Here is a 14,848-nt window from a genome sequence, read left to right on the forward strand (position 1 = left end):
GGATGTTGGCCCTACGGCAGTTACTTCTTAGAACGTGGTCAAATGTATTTTCATTGTGAAAAGAGGAGGCTAAAATAGCACACACACACACCCTTATAGTTTCATTAACATGTGGTTTAAAAAGCATCATCTAAACTTGATAATCTTCCTTTGGATGTATGATCACAAGGTCAACAGTAGCCTAATGCCACAACACAATGTATCTGTCATTCACTTTATTTCATCACATCACATAGGCATTGTATCATGGCACAAGAAGAGTGAACATAATATAATATTTTGAGAGAGAATAACTTTTGCTAAGTATGTTGTTATAAATATTATATCTTATGATTAGTATTGTCAGTCTCTTACTGTGCCTAATTTATAAATTAAATTTTTTGTATGTTTAGGAAAAAACATAGTATATATAGCACTCAGGAACATTGGTGGTTTCAGCCATCCAATGGGCATCTTGGAATGTGTACCTACATTTTTAAAAATTTGTTAATTTTAAAAGATTTATTTTATTTATTTGAAAGGCAGAGTAGCAGAGATAAGGGAGAGAGAGGGAGAGAGAGGGAGAGAGGGAGAGAGAGGGAGAGAGAGGGAGAGAGAGAAAACGCAGTCTTCCACTTGCTGCTTCACTCCCCAAATTGCCACAATGGCTGGGGCTGGCCAAGCAGAAGGCAGGAGTCTAGAACTCCATCAGGGTCTCCCACATGGGTAGCAGGGGTCCAAGTACACAGGCCATCCTCTGCTACTTTCCCAGGCACGTTAATGGGGAACTGGATTGGAAGTGGAGCAGCCAGACTCAAGCTGCGGCTCATATGCGATGCTGGTGTTGCAGCATCGGCTTAACACACTGTGCCACAATGCTTCCCCATCCCCAATCAAATTTAATAGAACTTCCAAAGTGTGCAAGATAAATAAATAATGAAGGTAAAAATCAAAATGAAATTATAATATATCGGCCGGCGCCGCGGCTCACTAGGCTAATCCTCCGCCTAGCGGTGCCGGCACACCGGGTTCTAGTCCCGGTCGGGGCGCCGGATTCTGTCCCGGTTGCCCCTCTTCCAGGCCAGCTCTCTGCTGTGGCCAGGGAGTGCAGTGGAGGATGGCCCAGGTGCTTGGGCCCTGCACCCCATGAGAGACCAGGAAAAGCACCTGGCTCCTGGCTCCTGCCATCGGATCAGCGCGGTGCGCCGGCCGCAGCGCGCCGGCTGCGGCGGCCATTGGAGGGTGAACCAACGGCAAAGGAAGACCTTTCTCTCTGTCTCTCTCTCTCACTGTCCACTCTGCCTGTCAAAAAAAAAAAAAAATGAAATTATAATATATCAACCATTTTTATTACAAAGATGGAGGAAATATTTAAAAAATGAAAAACAAAAGCATGGATTTATTTTAAATGTATTAAGGAAGATGAAAAATTAGCAGTTTTTTTTTTCAGAAACCTTCTATTTAAGGAATACAAACTTCATGCATTTCATAAATACAACTTTAGGAACATAGTGATTTTTGAAGCTGAAAATCTATGATAATTGTATAGTTTAGATAAAAATTTTAAAAAGTCTAAATTTAGGATGGAGGTTGGAGACAACACAATTTCATTACAAGGATGAGACTGCATTTACCCATTTAGGTCTTGTTTGATTTTAGGACCTTTTGATTTTAGCTATAACTGTAATTTATCAACACTTATCTTCTATTTGCTTGGACCTTGGGAATCAACTTCTTTATGCATCATGAATTTTTATCCTTTTCCAGAAAATAAACAGGTCTAAGTGAACACATTGTAAATGTGACAGTGAGTTTATAAATGGTTGAAACATTTTTACAAAGTAAAATGGAAGGCATTTATATATTTTAATTCAAAACAATAAAATTTCTTACCCCACCCAGATTTAAATTATCCATAATCTACCTACAAAGAGTGATATTTATTTAAATGTGTGTAATAAACACTACTGAGTGAATTTTTCATCTTTCAAAATGTATATACAAAAGTATATGAAATTTCTACTTGACATGATAATGCCATACCAGGAACCGATGAAAATTGAAAGTGATGTAAAGACAAGTTCAATTTTTTTTAGGCTTTAGGAAGATAAATAGTTGAGAAAGAACTCTTCACACCTGCTAGTAACCCAGTCTCTAGGCTCACCCAATTCTATAAAGCAAACAAATCAGATATTACCTTGAGAAATACAAGTTTAGATGGATGTAAGGCACTAAATGGACTAAAAACTTCTTCACATAGTCTCCCTTCCCATTTAACACCTATGTAACTTCCTTAAAAAAGACTTATTACAGTATTGATCAGTCATTTGAATTTCTGAAGCAATGAAATTACTGTGCATAGAGACACAGCATATATCACTCACACTTCAAACTTCTGGAAATACTCATATCTAGAGAGTTTTAAGTAAAAGCATCATTCTATCCCTAAAACTCTGTATTTAGTAGGAATATATCCTAGAACTTCTTTGAATTTTTCCAGAGGTTACGTAGGATGGTGTTTTCTTTCCAATACATATGGACAATCTTTTTATGACAGCTGTTTGAAAGAATAGATAAGAATGCATTCTTATATAAATTTTTAGCTTCTTCCAAGGTGTGTACAGAGCAAAGAACCAAAGGACAACATGGTAACTATTAAGAAAACAAATAGTTGGCATTCCTGCCATTGCACATTACCTATGAGAACACTGGGTGTTGGGTCTTGAAGCAGATAATTGAGAAAGTGTGTCTGTTTTGGAGTAGAAAGAGCCAAGGAATGCTAGAATAAGTCCAGCACTCAGGACTCACCATTGTGTGGTGTGGACCAGATGGCTGGCAAGGCAACTTCAGCGCAGTGTGCCCTGTGCCATCAGTACCCAGGTGCTAGACAGTCACAGGGAGGAGACTCTGCCCTCCCAGGTGAAACAAAGAAAGAGCAAGTCCTCGTTCACATTCAGGTGTGAGAGATACCAAGCATCCAAGAGAAACCTCCTGGTGATCTTAGTTCTGAGGCAGAGCTACCTCCCTTCCATACACCCATATACTACCAAAGCATTTGAACTCAACTCAAAACAATTGTTATCAGTAATATTTGGCGGGGGTGGAGGATGTCTCTTGTGCCTGTAATAACCTGATTTAAACCTCTGGATCCCTAATTAGGAAAATTCATCCAGCCAAACATTTCAAGGAGTTCCAAGGCCTCTGGAGACTATCCACAAACCCAAGCCCAGAGACCCTGGGTTTGGAATCCTTGGTCTTGAAATCTCTACTGCTCAGAAGGTCTCCAATGTTACCTCATATTAAAATGAACTGGAGAACTTAAAAAAAAAACTTTCCGGGAAAATTCCTTTTCCAATTAAATCAGAATGTCTGGAGATGGGACCCAAAAGTCAGTATACGTGTGTACTAAACTCTCGGAGAGTTTCAAGGTGCAGCAAAGCTTCAGAACCAGCGCACAGGTCTGTGTTCATCATGCAGTTGGTGTAAATGCTCTGCGGTCATTGCTGTTACAAAATCATTGCGTCAAAAACAACAAGAGGACGTCTGCCACAGAAGTAATTTGCCTAGAATTATCTTACCGAAAAGAAGTAAGGTTAGGTCAGGGTGCGTGTGACTTGGCCACGCTTTCCTTAATGGACAAGCAAGTGTAATTCCTTCTGTGAACGCCAAGGGGCGCCCTCTGTCTCCTCGCCGTACCTGGAACGCCTGCCCTTTTCCGACCGCACAAAGAGCCCGGCCTCCTCCCGGGTGACATCACAAAGAGCCGGTCCCCCGCCCCTTCGGCGCCACCACGTGTGTCCCCGCGCCCGGCGGCCACTCGACTCAGTCCCTCGCCGGCCGGTCTGGGCAGAGGAGGAGGGTGGTTGGCAGTGGCTGGAAGCTTCGCTATGGGAAGTTGTTCCTTTGCTCTCTCGCGCGCAACCCTCCTCCCTGCTTCTCCGCTGCCGCTGTCGGAGGAGAGCACGGGGAGGCGCGGGCTGCATCCGCGGCTGCTTCTCCCCGCCCGGGCAGCCACGCCGCTGGGCAGGTGCTGAGCGCCCCCAGAGCCAACCTCGCCGCCTCCCGCCTCTGCCCGGCTGCCCGGCTGCCGCAGTGCACATGGGGTGTTGGAGGTAGATGGGCTCCCGGCCCGGGAGGCGGCGGTGGATGCGGCGCTGGGCAGAAGCAGCCGCCGATTCCAGCTGCCGTGGGGCCGCGCGCCCCGGGCGCCCCTGCGAGCCCCGGGCTCAGCCATGGGGACCTCCGCGAGCAACAGCACCACCCTCGCCCCCTGCAGCCGCGTCGCCGGCCGAACTAGAGCCACGATGATCGCGGGCTCCTTTCTCCTGGTGAGCGCTCGCGGGGACCGGGGGTGGCGGCCGCGCCGGAGGTGCTCTCCAGCAAGCGGGGCGGGTCCCTGGGCCGGGGCTACGGGAGGTGTGGGGTCGGGCCGGCTGGGTTGGGGGTTTGCAAGGGAGAGCAACACAGCCAGAGGGCTCTATGTAGGTCGTTTGAGGGAGTCTCAGAGCCCGGTAGTGACCCGAGAATGAAGGCGAATTGTTTTCCTTGCGCTGGAGGTGTGCGCCAGGCTTCCTGCGCATTTCAGGGCTTTCGTCCTCCTTCGGCCTACCTCCCACTGCCAACACCTACACCCACACCCACCCCTCACCTTCACGTCGCTCGGCCGACGCCCCACGAGCGGTGTGGGGCCGCGGCTGCGGTGCGGGGCGCTAAGGCTCGCCGCGGCCCCGCTTTGTTGCACTGCAGTGTCATGTCGGGATGCTACCGCAGCGGGCACAGCGGCACCGGTGCGCGCCTGACACCAGAGACCCTGAGCGGGGCGCGAGCCGCCACCGCCTCCCTCCGGCCTTCCACCCCCCACTCTCCCTCTTGGCTCGGGTGGGTCCCAGTGTCTGCACGCCAGAAAAGAACCCGTAGACCCACTCCCAGGCGCCTCTAAAGAGCGGGCTGCCAGCCAGCCAGCACGCTGGCATTCCCGTGGGGGGAGGGGACAAGAGATCCGCCTAAAGAAAAATGAATTCTCTCCAGTTTTTCCTATCCCTTATGTACCTGTGACCATGCAGGTGATCCTGCAAGGGGACATGGGTGCTTAACCACCCCAGCTGTATGCACATCTGGAGCCGTGCTCTGTACCTAGTCCTCCATCACTTACCTGGCCAAAGCCTGAAACCACCCTTGACCCAAAACTTAACCTCGATTTCCCCTAAATCCTTTTCTCTTATTTCTAAATGTTGGAGTGAGGGGAGCAGTTTGGTGGAAGAAAATTTGGGTTCTAGCCCATGCTTTTTAGCTCTGCAGAGAAGGTGGAGATTGCTAGTTAAAAAAATAAGCAAAAACAGAACAAGAGCCTGTTTTCATTGCAGGGCTGTGTAAGGGAAAGGCCGGCTTGCTGTCTCTTTATCCACAGGGCTGAACGCCTGGCCAGCCAAGATCTGCTTAGATCCCAAGGCAGTGCAGTTGCCATGGCCTGGGAATTCATCCTACAGACACTCTGGTTCCTTGTGTGTGTTTTAAGGGGATGAGAGAGACTAAAGAAAAGTTTGTTGCTGTAAGCATTTATAATGAGGCAAATCCCAGTTTTCCCTTGGGAGACTTTTCTGCCCGTTTATTGTAATGGGAATTTCAAGATTTTGTATCCTTGGAATAAGTGTGGTGGTGTAAGCAATAGTGAGGTTTCTCTGGGACAGTGAACCCAGATTGGCAGTCTTGGCATACAAAGAAATGCACCTGGGTACACAGAACCTTGCATCAGTGGAGTTAAATCTATCTTGAGTTCCCACTGCTCTAACCCACGACATGTTTGTTGGGTGCCTCCAACTCATCTGATTGTTCTACTCTTCATAGACCCTACTCTCAGATTAAATCTTTAGTCATTGTGCAATATTTTACCTTTTAGTGTTAGAAGGGTGCTTAAAAGAAAACCTCAATGTAACCAAAGAGTAGGTTGCTTTATCTGAGAAAGGACCCAGCTCCTTATTGTAAATCATCAAATTCAGCGTATCCCAAAACTGTGCACTGGATTTGCAACTGAAGACCTGAGAATATATTTGGCTGGTTTTTTTTTTTAAGTGGAATTTATAATAAGGCTTAGAAGCAATGTCAGTGTGATAACCAATACAGGATTCATTATTCTTCTGCTAACCCTAGTAAAAAGGCTTTCTTTAAATATAAAGAAATGCCATGAGATTGAAGCCATCATTCTGAAAGGTGACTGAGACAATGTGCAAGGATCATCGGGGACTACGTTGTCACCCTCCACCGGCCTGAGGAAGAAGCATTTTTGTCTTTCCCATCCCCACTCTGCATGCCCTAGTCCTCAGAACAGGTGTTGTTACTGGGTGAAATGATGATTGTTTGAAGCAGGATTTGTCCTGCTGGCACTCTTTCTTGGCCACTGCAAGGGATTTGGTGCTGGGCACATTGGTTAAGACTCTGTTTGGGATCCCATATCTCACATCAGAGTGCCTGGGTTTGAGTCCTGGCTCTGCTTCAGGTTCCAGCTTCCCGCTAACATACACACTGGGAGGCAGCAGATGATGGCTCCAGGTACTTGGGTTCTTGCTACCTACATGGGAGACTCAAAATTGGGTTGAAGTTTCCTGTCTTTGGCCTGGCCTAGCACTGGCTGTTGCAGGCATTGGAACCAGTGGCTGAAAGAATTCTTTCTGCTTTCCAATAGAATAAATGAATATATATATATATATATATATATATATACACATACATATCTATCTATCTATCTATATATAAATGACAGGCACCAAGTACTAGAGTCTACATAAAACATAATAGGATACCTTGAGCACTTTTGGGGAAAGTGGAGAGATTAGTGATGTGTCCATGTATTGTAGTCAGATTGAAAAAATGAAAATTTCAATGACATACTCTGTTGATTGTGGCTTTCAGTTACTTCTCTTCATCAAGTATAACCTTTTTTGTGAGACAATCTTTTGCCATCATTTTTGTGACACTTTTTTGGGTCATGATAGGCTAACTACATGAAAGACAGCTTACTGTAAGCTTTAAAGTACTTATATGTCATTATTTATTTACACAACATAATATATATCTAGCACACATATGTGTATATATGGGGAGAGAGCACAATTACTGTTATTATATTCTGTTTCAAATAAAATTATTATATTGCTGTGTTCTAAGTGCTTATATGTAGTATATCATTTATTCGCAACATGCCGGTGAAGTAGGTGGTATTGTCTCCATTTTTTACAGATGAGAAAACTAAGGCTCCAGGAACTCCGCTGGTTTGTCCTGGGTCACACAGCTTGCACATGGTGGCACTGGGGGCTGGAACCTGGGGCCTCCTGACTTAGTTCATGTTCTCCTTCACTCCTGTGCCACAGTGCCTATTTCACAACTCCAAATTGCTTGATAACAACATGTAGGAACCAAGAAGGCTCACTGGGGGAAAGTTGAGATGGTGTTGGTTTGCTGCAGAACATAAATGAGACTTACATGAGAGCCTCTGGAAAGGAGGTATTCCTGCCCCTCTCACTTCTGTTTGTATTGAGTTGAAATGCCTGTGTGATATTAGCAAGTAAAACACAAACTAAAACACAAGCTTTGTGTTCCAGGCCAAAAGTCTGGAGACAAAATCAGTGAGACCAATAGGTTTGTGCCAGTGTTAAGGAATGCCCTAGTTGGGCTTGTTCAGTGTGACACTGGACAGTTAATTGCCTCTGGCCCTCAGAGAGCTTCCTTTGCACAGAGAGATTGCTGGCCATGGGGCAGTCAGAAGAGAACGGAGCCATAATTTATAAAGAGAGTGGGTCTGAGGTTTTAGAAACTGCTACTTTGCATGCATTATAGATTCCAAATAGACAGTCATTTGCTGTAATAGCCTGTCCAGTTTGCCTAGAAAGTGTCACTGTCATTGACACTAGATACCTAGTTTAGTGCTGCTTCCTGACTTTCACTTATCACAGTCAATGTCCTGTTGTTCTGGCATTTTGGCTATTTAACTAGGCAGGTATGGGTGGTCTGATGGGGACTGGAGTCCTGAATCATGTCCAGACTTGGTGGCAAGTTCAAGTAGAAATTTTAAGTACAGCCGATATTATATCCAAAAGACTGTCTCCTTTCTAAAGCTTTATACCTTTTCTCTATGATCTTAGAAAGTGAAAGCTGGAAGGAAGCATATAACTCTACTGTTTTAACACCCTGTATTTGTTGGTTGAGGGAAAGAACAGTCTATGTTGAGGAAGTGCCTTATTCTTCATGCTAACAAACATCTGCATTGAGCACCCTGTCTGAGCAAGGTTCTATCCTAGGGATGAATTGGGATTTGGATTTTGCCACAAACGTTCAATTGTGTAATATATAAAATGTTGTACCAATGGTATATGATACATAAATGGCATATAAAGTGTCCATGGCCATCAGCAATACTGGTTGGTTTTTACTTGCTCTTATGGGATCAATGGATGAATTTGTTTTCTTCAGGGTAATACACAAAATGTGGCTGATGTAAAAATCTTACCTGAAATCACTCTGAAAGTCCGAGAATGAAAACACTTCCAAGTCTCAGAACAATATACATTATATTCCATGGAGAAAGTGACTTATGGGAAGTCGAGAATGGGGACCCAGAACCTGGACTGAAATGAAGGATTCCTGACATATCCCATGAGTCATTCCTATAGTCAAAATGTATAGAGTTGGATAAAATTTCCCATCATAATTGTTTCTTAAGGCATATCTTTGAAACTGCCTCAGGTCCAGTCTAGAACAAACAAATGAACCTCCAATGTAAATAAACTATACAAGTAAACTAAATCAGCAAGAAAAAACTTCCTTGTACTGGAATTTATACTAACTTGAGAGAAAAAAAAAAAGAAAACTAAATAGGCATAGATCCACCATCCACCAATTGCCTATGCTACACATTTTAGCATAGCTAGATGTGAACAAAGCTTATCATGCTGGACATCATAAGCACGGTTAATGCCATATTTTCCAGGGTAGTTTGCAGACAGTTCCTTTCTCCCTTTGTGTCCTTACCAGATAGAAGCAAGCAGATGTGAACGCCTGTGTACTTTCTACCTGGTAGATCAGAATGAGGAAACAGCACATTTCAACTGTGTGCCTTCTAAGAAGATGTGCAATAAAACCTCCGGAGGCTCCATAGGCAAGTTGCAAGCTGGTTTTGTGCTTGCTTAGCCAGCCCTTTGTAAAGCTTACAAACTGTAATTGGCTTAGATAAAGTTGATTCACATTTCTGTTGTTGGTGGTGATGGGAAATGGTCCAGTGCATCATCAGACTATTCAGAGGTTGAAATGAAGTGAGTGACTTTTCCTAAACGACTATGCCTCTTTTCCAGTAAGCACTAATACTCTGATGGCCCTCTTCCCCAAGGCGGACCTGGCAAATTCCGGCGACGCCAGCTCACCGGCACTTCCTGGCAAACTCAGTTTCTTCTCTAAAGTGACAAAAGGAACCCAGGGTATCTCCGTGTGCCCAGTGATCATTTGGAGCAGACTCAATCTGAACCATTAGACGCAGATATGTGTATTGGACAGAACAACAACTGAAGCCAAAATGTGTCTCCAAAGTTGAATCTTTGTGTAGCATTAGGTGGAGACCAGACTTTGTTGCTGCTGCAGTAGCAGCTGCTGAGCTTTGATTCTTTAAGAATAGGGGCGCGATCATGAATAAACACTGACTTTGCTCCAGTATTTGTATTTGCCAAAATCAACAGGAATCCTAAATTGGCTTGTATGCTGCCACCTGGCTTTCCTACCACCTCCCATTTCCAGCCTGATTCCAAGAGTAAGGGAGTTTGGGCAGAGGTTATAATGTGGGAGGAACCTGGCAGCTATGCGTATGGGCAGGACTTCAGTCTGTACAGTGGGGCACTCACAGCTGTTTAGGCTGTTGATTCAGAGCTTTAGTGAACTCACTGTTCTTGAGGGGCGCTGAAGGCCACCAGGAAGATCTTCATGTCAGTGACTGGGCATTGGAGATGACAGGTGTTTTCAGTGGTGGGGAGGTTGTGCTCGGGGGAATCTTAGGCAGTGTGTGGGCCAATAAGGGTACATTATACGTGGGGTTGCTATATAGATTCATCTTCTCTTTAGAATATTTGAAAATTATGCTGAAGATTTCATTATAAATGAAAACGAAGAAAAAAAAACAGAAAACAGGAGAGTTTTTTTTTTTTTTGTAAGCTAAGTCATAGCAAGGCTCATTATCTACTCTTTATATAATTTTCCATTTGCTCCTCTGTTGCCAGAACTGTTGCTTGGTGTCATTTGCACCAGATCTATCTACTATGGGAGAAGGACATGATCTTAATGGATTTGAGAGAGGAGAGAAGTGAAACCAGGAATCCTAGAATCAAATGAGAGTCGCTGTGGTTTAATGGGGCTTCAGCACTGAGAGCCCAGAGGGTAGGAATAAGAAAATGGCTGTTAATATTGATTATTTATATTGATATTACCAGCTTCTTCTTATGGAGCACTTACCATTGCCACTGTGTTGAATACCTTCTACAAATGATTTCAGTAAATCTTCCAGGTCTCCAAGGTAACAGCAACAGCCCCATTTTACAGATAAAGGAATGAGATTTGAGAGTTTATGATTATACCATTGCCAACTGCTGGAGAGAGGATTCAAATCTAGGTCAGTGTGGCTTCATACCCACTGCTCTCTGCCAAGTTGTGGATAGGGAACAGGTCACCTTAATTTACCAGAATTTTGTTTCATATAAAAGAAATAATTTTACCCAAAAATTGAACATTATGTTTCCTACTGATGAGCAGTTCTGCCCCATGATGGTGTCTGGAGGTTTAGACAAAACTACTGGTTCTGAAGTAAGAGCACCCTGTGTGTGGATTGAAAAGGGAGGGCATGGAGTCATTGGCAAGCATTTTCCTATGGTGTGACTGTGACGGGCAATGGGGCCATGGCTAAAATGGAAAGATACTCCTACAAATTGAAATGTTATAAATAGGGAATGGATACTTTGCTTTCTTGGTCCTTGGGTCATTTTGAAAAATATTTGCTTAGTGAGTAACAGTGCAGCATGGGTTCTGCTTAGCAATGTAGTTTCAACTCATTTATCCTGGGAACTTGAGAACCTGTTAGGGTTTTCTTTGCTACCAGCCTAATTATTTGTGTAGGGTAAGTGTATGGACTTGTACCATCTATTACTAGTATTTCCTTTGTTCACTTTTCATTTCAGGTTTCTCAGACGCTGATTTAACTCCAGGATTTGAGTGGTCCTATAGGAGATGTGTTTTTGTGACGTTGATTGGTAGCATTCTCTTAAGCAAGCTTTTAAACATATCTTCTCATAGATTATAGCCTCAGTGGACTAGAGAAAGGCAAAGAGTGAGAAAAAGGTTTCTAATCATTGGTCCTGGCAAAAAGATTGGAATTCTCATCTCCCTAAGAACTTTTGGGATAAGATTATTATCACATTTCATCCTAGCTATGGCCAAGTGTGATTAACTAGAGTTAGAAGAGGCAGAAAGGTTGGGAAGCATTGAAAAAAAAAAAAAAATTGTGACAGCTTCCCAGAACAACTTAAATGTTTTTTATCCAAACTTTGCTCTTTCTTTATGTCCAGAAGTCCATGGGGTTGTCCCTCTGTGGCATTTAGATCTTGGGTACTCATTCAAGAAAAATCACAAAATAGTTAAGATTTATGTGTCTCCTCATTTGAAATGCTCAGGGTCAATGTTGCTCTTCTAGTTCAGCTTCTCAAAGACAACAGGCAATGTACTGTTCATCTTTGTGTTTCTGGCTCAATGCCCTGACACATAGTATTTGAGAAATAACTGATTGTTGTGTGAATTTCTGAAGAATAATACTTTAAACCAACTTTTGTTCATTCTAGTTAGAGGGTAGTTGGAGCTGCAGCTACCTCTGATTACTTCGAGTTATAGCTAAAGAGTAGACGAGCTATTACGAAAGAACTTCTAGTTGGCTGACTAGAAGAACCCTGGTAGATATAAAATTCTCTTTATATGTCTTCCGTTTTAAATTATTTTTCTTGACAGCATTTATGTATGCTTAAAATTGATGTTTATGTACTTGTTTTTGTTCTGTTTTTCTTTGTACAGATATTTTCTGTTATCTTACAAAGATATATTTACTGTTATCATTTAATAAAATTTATGGAACATTTATTAAGTATCAGGCATTGTTAAACTCTGGGACTATGGTAGTGAAAGGTGGCTATTCATGGTCTTTCCCTCTTGGAGTTCATAGAAGAGATGATGTTGAACAAGAAGCAGCCATTGAAAGAGCAGAAGGAAGAGTATGCCAGTAGGAGGGAATTGCATATGGGATGGCTCAGAGGTGGGGAAGAGCTCACATGTTCAGGGAATACAAAGTCCATTGTAGTGGTGCTCAGTGAGTGATGTAAATGGGAATTTGGATTGAGGTTGAAGAGCAAGCATGGGTCAGATCATGCAAGACCTTTAAAGGTATGAAGCCATCAGAATATTACTCAGGAGTACAGTGGGATGGAATGTAAAAATATGGCTTTATTTCAATTTTGAAAAAAAGATCCCTCTGTGGAGACTGAATTAGAGGGGAAGCATAGGAAAAGAGGGCTGTTTGGGATCTTTTATAGTAATTCAGGTAGAGATGATGGCACTGAAACAGTGGCAGTGAAGGTGGGGACTACTGGGTAGAGATTTTTGAGAGAGTTTACTGATGGGGAGCGAGGAGGGAACAGGTGATGTTGCTTGAAAGCGATTATCAAGGCTGGCTCCCGGTTTCCAAACTGAGAAATCTATGGTAGTCTGATCATTTTGAAAGGGAAGGTTGGGGAAGGAGTGAATGGATTTGGGAAACTCAAAGTTTGGATGTATGTTGAGTTAGTTTAAGGTGCCTGTAATTCCTCAAGTCTTGATGCCTACCATCTTTAATAGCTGTATCCCCTCTGCTGGGCATGTGTTGAATCATCCTACTGTTGCTGGGTGCTTGGATCGGCTGTTGTCATTCTTCCATAGCACAAAAGAAGCTGTCTCTGTACAAACCAATTATTCTTTTTCCTTTCGGGTTGTTTCCCCAGGGTGTTTTCTCCAAAGTGGAATTAGCAGGTCAAAAGAAATGAATGAACAACTTTACGACTTTTGCTGCATATTGCCAAGATTGTCTTCAGGAAGACTGAATTTAGAGTGCCACCAGCCATCTATAAATGTGCTTTGTGCTCCACATACCTCCAGCATTGGAGTTAATAATTTTAATTTATTAATGCTCTTTTGCTGTAGATATATAAGAATCCTCAGTTGAGCAAATTTGCATTTGACATTCCAGGGATGTCATAAATTTATGCATACGGTGATTATCTTTGCAGTTATCATATGGACCTGTCTCAATTATTTGGTAGAATCATTAACCATCTTTCCATTAATTCTTTATACATTTTTTTCTTTATATATTTTTTATTATAAGCTCTATTTATTTTGAAAGGCAAAGGGACAGAGTGAAGAAAAGACAGAGAAAGAGACACAGAGAGAGACACATACAGATATCTCATATTTACTGATTCATTCCCTCAATGCCCACAATAGCCAGGGCTGGGCCTATCCAAAGCCAAAACTCAGCAACTCAATCCAGGTATCCCATGTGTGTGACAGGGACCCAAATACTTGATCCATCATCTGTAGGCTTCCAAGGTGAGTATTAGAAAGAAGCTGGATCAGAAACAAAGCTGGGACACAAACCCTGGCACTCCAATATGGGATGTGGGCATCTTAATTGCTATTGCCACTCATACACCCCAATTATAAGATTTTGTTAGCTGTGTATGGCATATGTTTTCCACCCTACTTTTAACATTATTTATATTTTTTAAAGATTTATTTATTTGAATGGCAAAGTTATAGAGGGAGAGACAAAGAGAGCTCTTCCATCTGCTGATTCACTACCAAAATAGCCACAGTTGTCTGAGCTGGGTGGAGTTGAAACCAGAAGCCAAGAGCTTCTTCTGAGTCTCCCATGTGGGTGCCGGGGCCCAAGGACTTGATTCGTATTCCTCTGCTTTCCCATCTGCTTTCCCAGGAACATTAGCAGGCAGCTGGATCAGAAGTGAAGCAAATGGGACTTGAACCAGCACCCATGTGGGATGCTGGCATTAAAGGTGGCAGCTTTACCTACTAAGCCACAGTGCCGGCCCCTATTACTATTTTTTTTTTTTAAGATTTATTTTAATTTATTTGAAAGACAGAATTACAGAGAGAAGTAGAGACAGAGAAAGAGGCCTTCCATCCGCTGGTTCACTCCCCAGATGGCTGTAACTTCCGGAGCTGCACCAATCTGAAGCCAGGAGCCAGGAGCTTCCTCTGGGTCTCCCACGGGGGTGCAGGGGCCCAAGGACTTGGGCCATCTTGTACTGCTTTCCCAAGCCATAGCAGAGAGCTAGATCAGAAGAGGAGCAGCTGGGACTAGAACCGGCACTCCTATGGGATGCCAGTGCTTCAGGCCAGGGTGTTAACCTGCTGTGCCAATAACATAAATTTAGTCTTAAGTATTTCAACCAATTTTCTTTTTTTGTATGAGAATATTTTTTGTTGTCCTTTTTTTTAAAATTTTTTTGACAGGCAGAGTGGACAGTGTGAGAGAGAGACAGAGAGAAAGGTCTTCCTTTGCCGTTGGTTCACCCTCCAATGGTTGCCGCCGCCGGCGCGCTGCAGCCGGCGCACCGCGCTGCTCCGATGGCAGGAGCCAGGTACTTATGCTAGTCTCCCATGGGGTGCAGGGCCCAAGCACTTGGGCCATCCTCCACTGTACTCACAGGCCAGAGCAGAGAGCTGGCCTGGAAAAGGGGCAACTGGGACAGAATCCGGCACCCCGACCGGGACTAGAACCTGGTGTGCCGGCGCCACTAGGCTG

General features: G+C 43.6%; 1 protein-coding gene across 2 annotated transcripts in view; it reads left to right on the forward strand.

Moving 5' to 3' along the window:
- Positions 1-14,848, forward strand: part of TNFRSF21 (TNF receptor superfamily member 21) — a 244,709-nt gene that overhangs the window by 166,523 nt on the left and 63,338 nt on the right. Inside the window, exon 1 of one of the 2 annotated variants that reach the window (XM_002714473.6) lies at positions 4,174-4,307. The exons of the other annotated variant lie outside the window; for it this stretch is intronic. Within the exon in view, the coding sequence (XP_002714519.4) occupies positions 4,212-4,307 (96 nt within the window). The 5' untranslated portion in view covers positions 4,174-4,211. Of the gene's footprint in view, positions 1-4,173; positions 4,308-14,848 lie in introns of those variants that run through there. 2 annotated transcript variants of the gene reach the window in all.

The sequence above is a fragment of the Oryctolagus cuniculus genome, chromosome 5 (assembly GCF_051225735.1).
Source record: "Oryctolagus cuniculus isolate XC-2025 breed Fujian yellow rabbit chromosome 5, ASM5122573v1, whole genome shotgun sequence".
Classification (NCBI taxonomy): Eukaryota; Metazoa; Chordata; class Mammalia; order Lagomorpha; family Leporidae; genus Oryctolagus; species Oryctolagus cuniculus.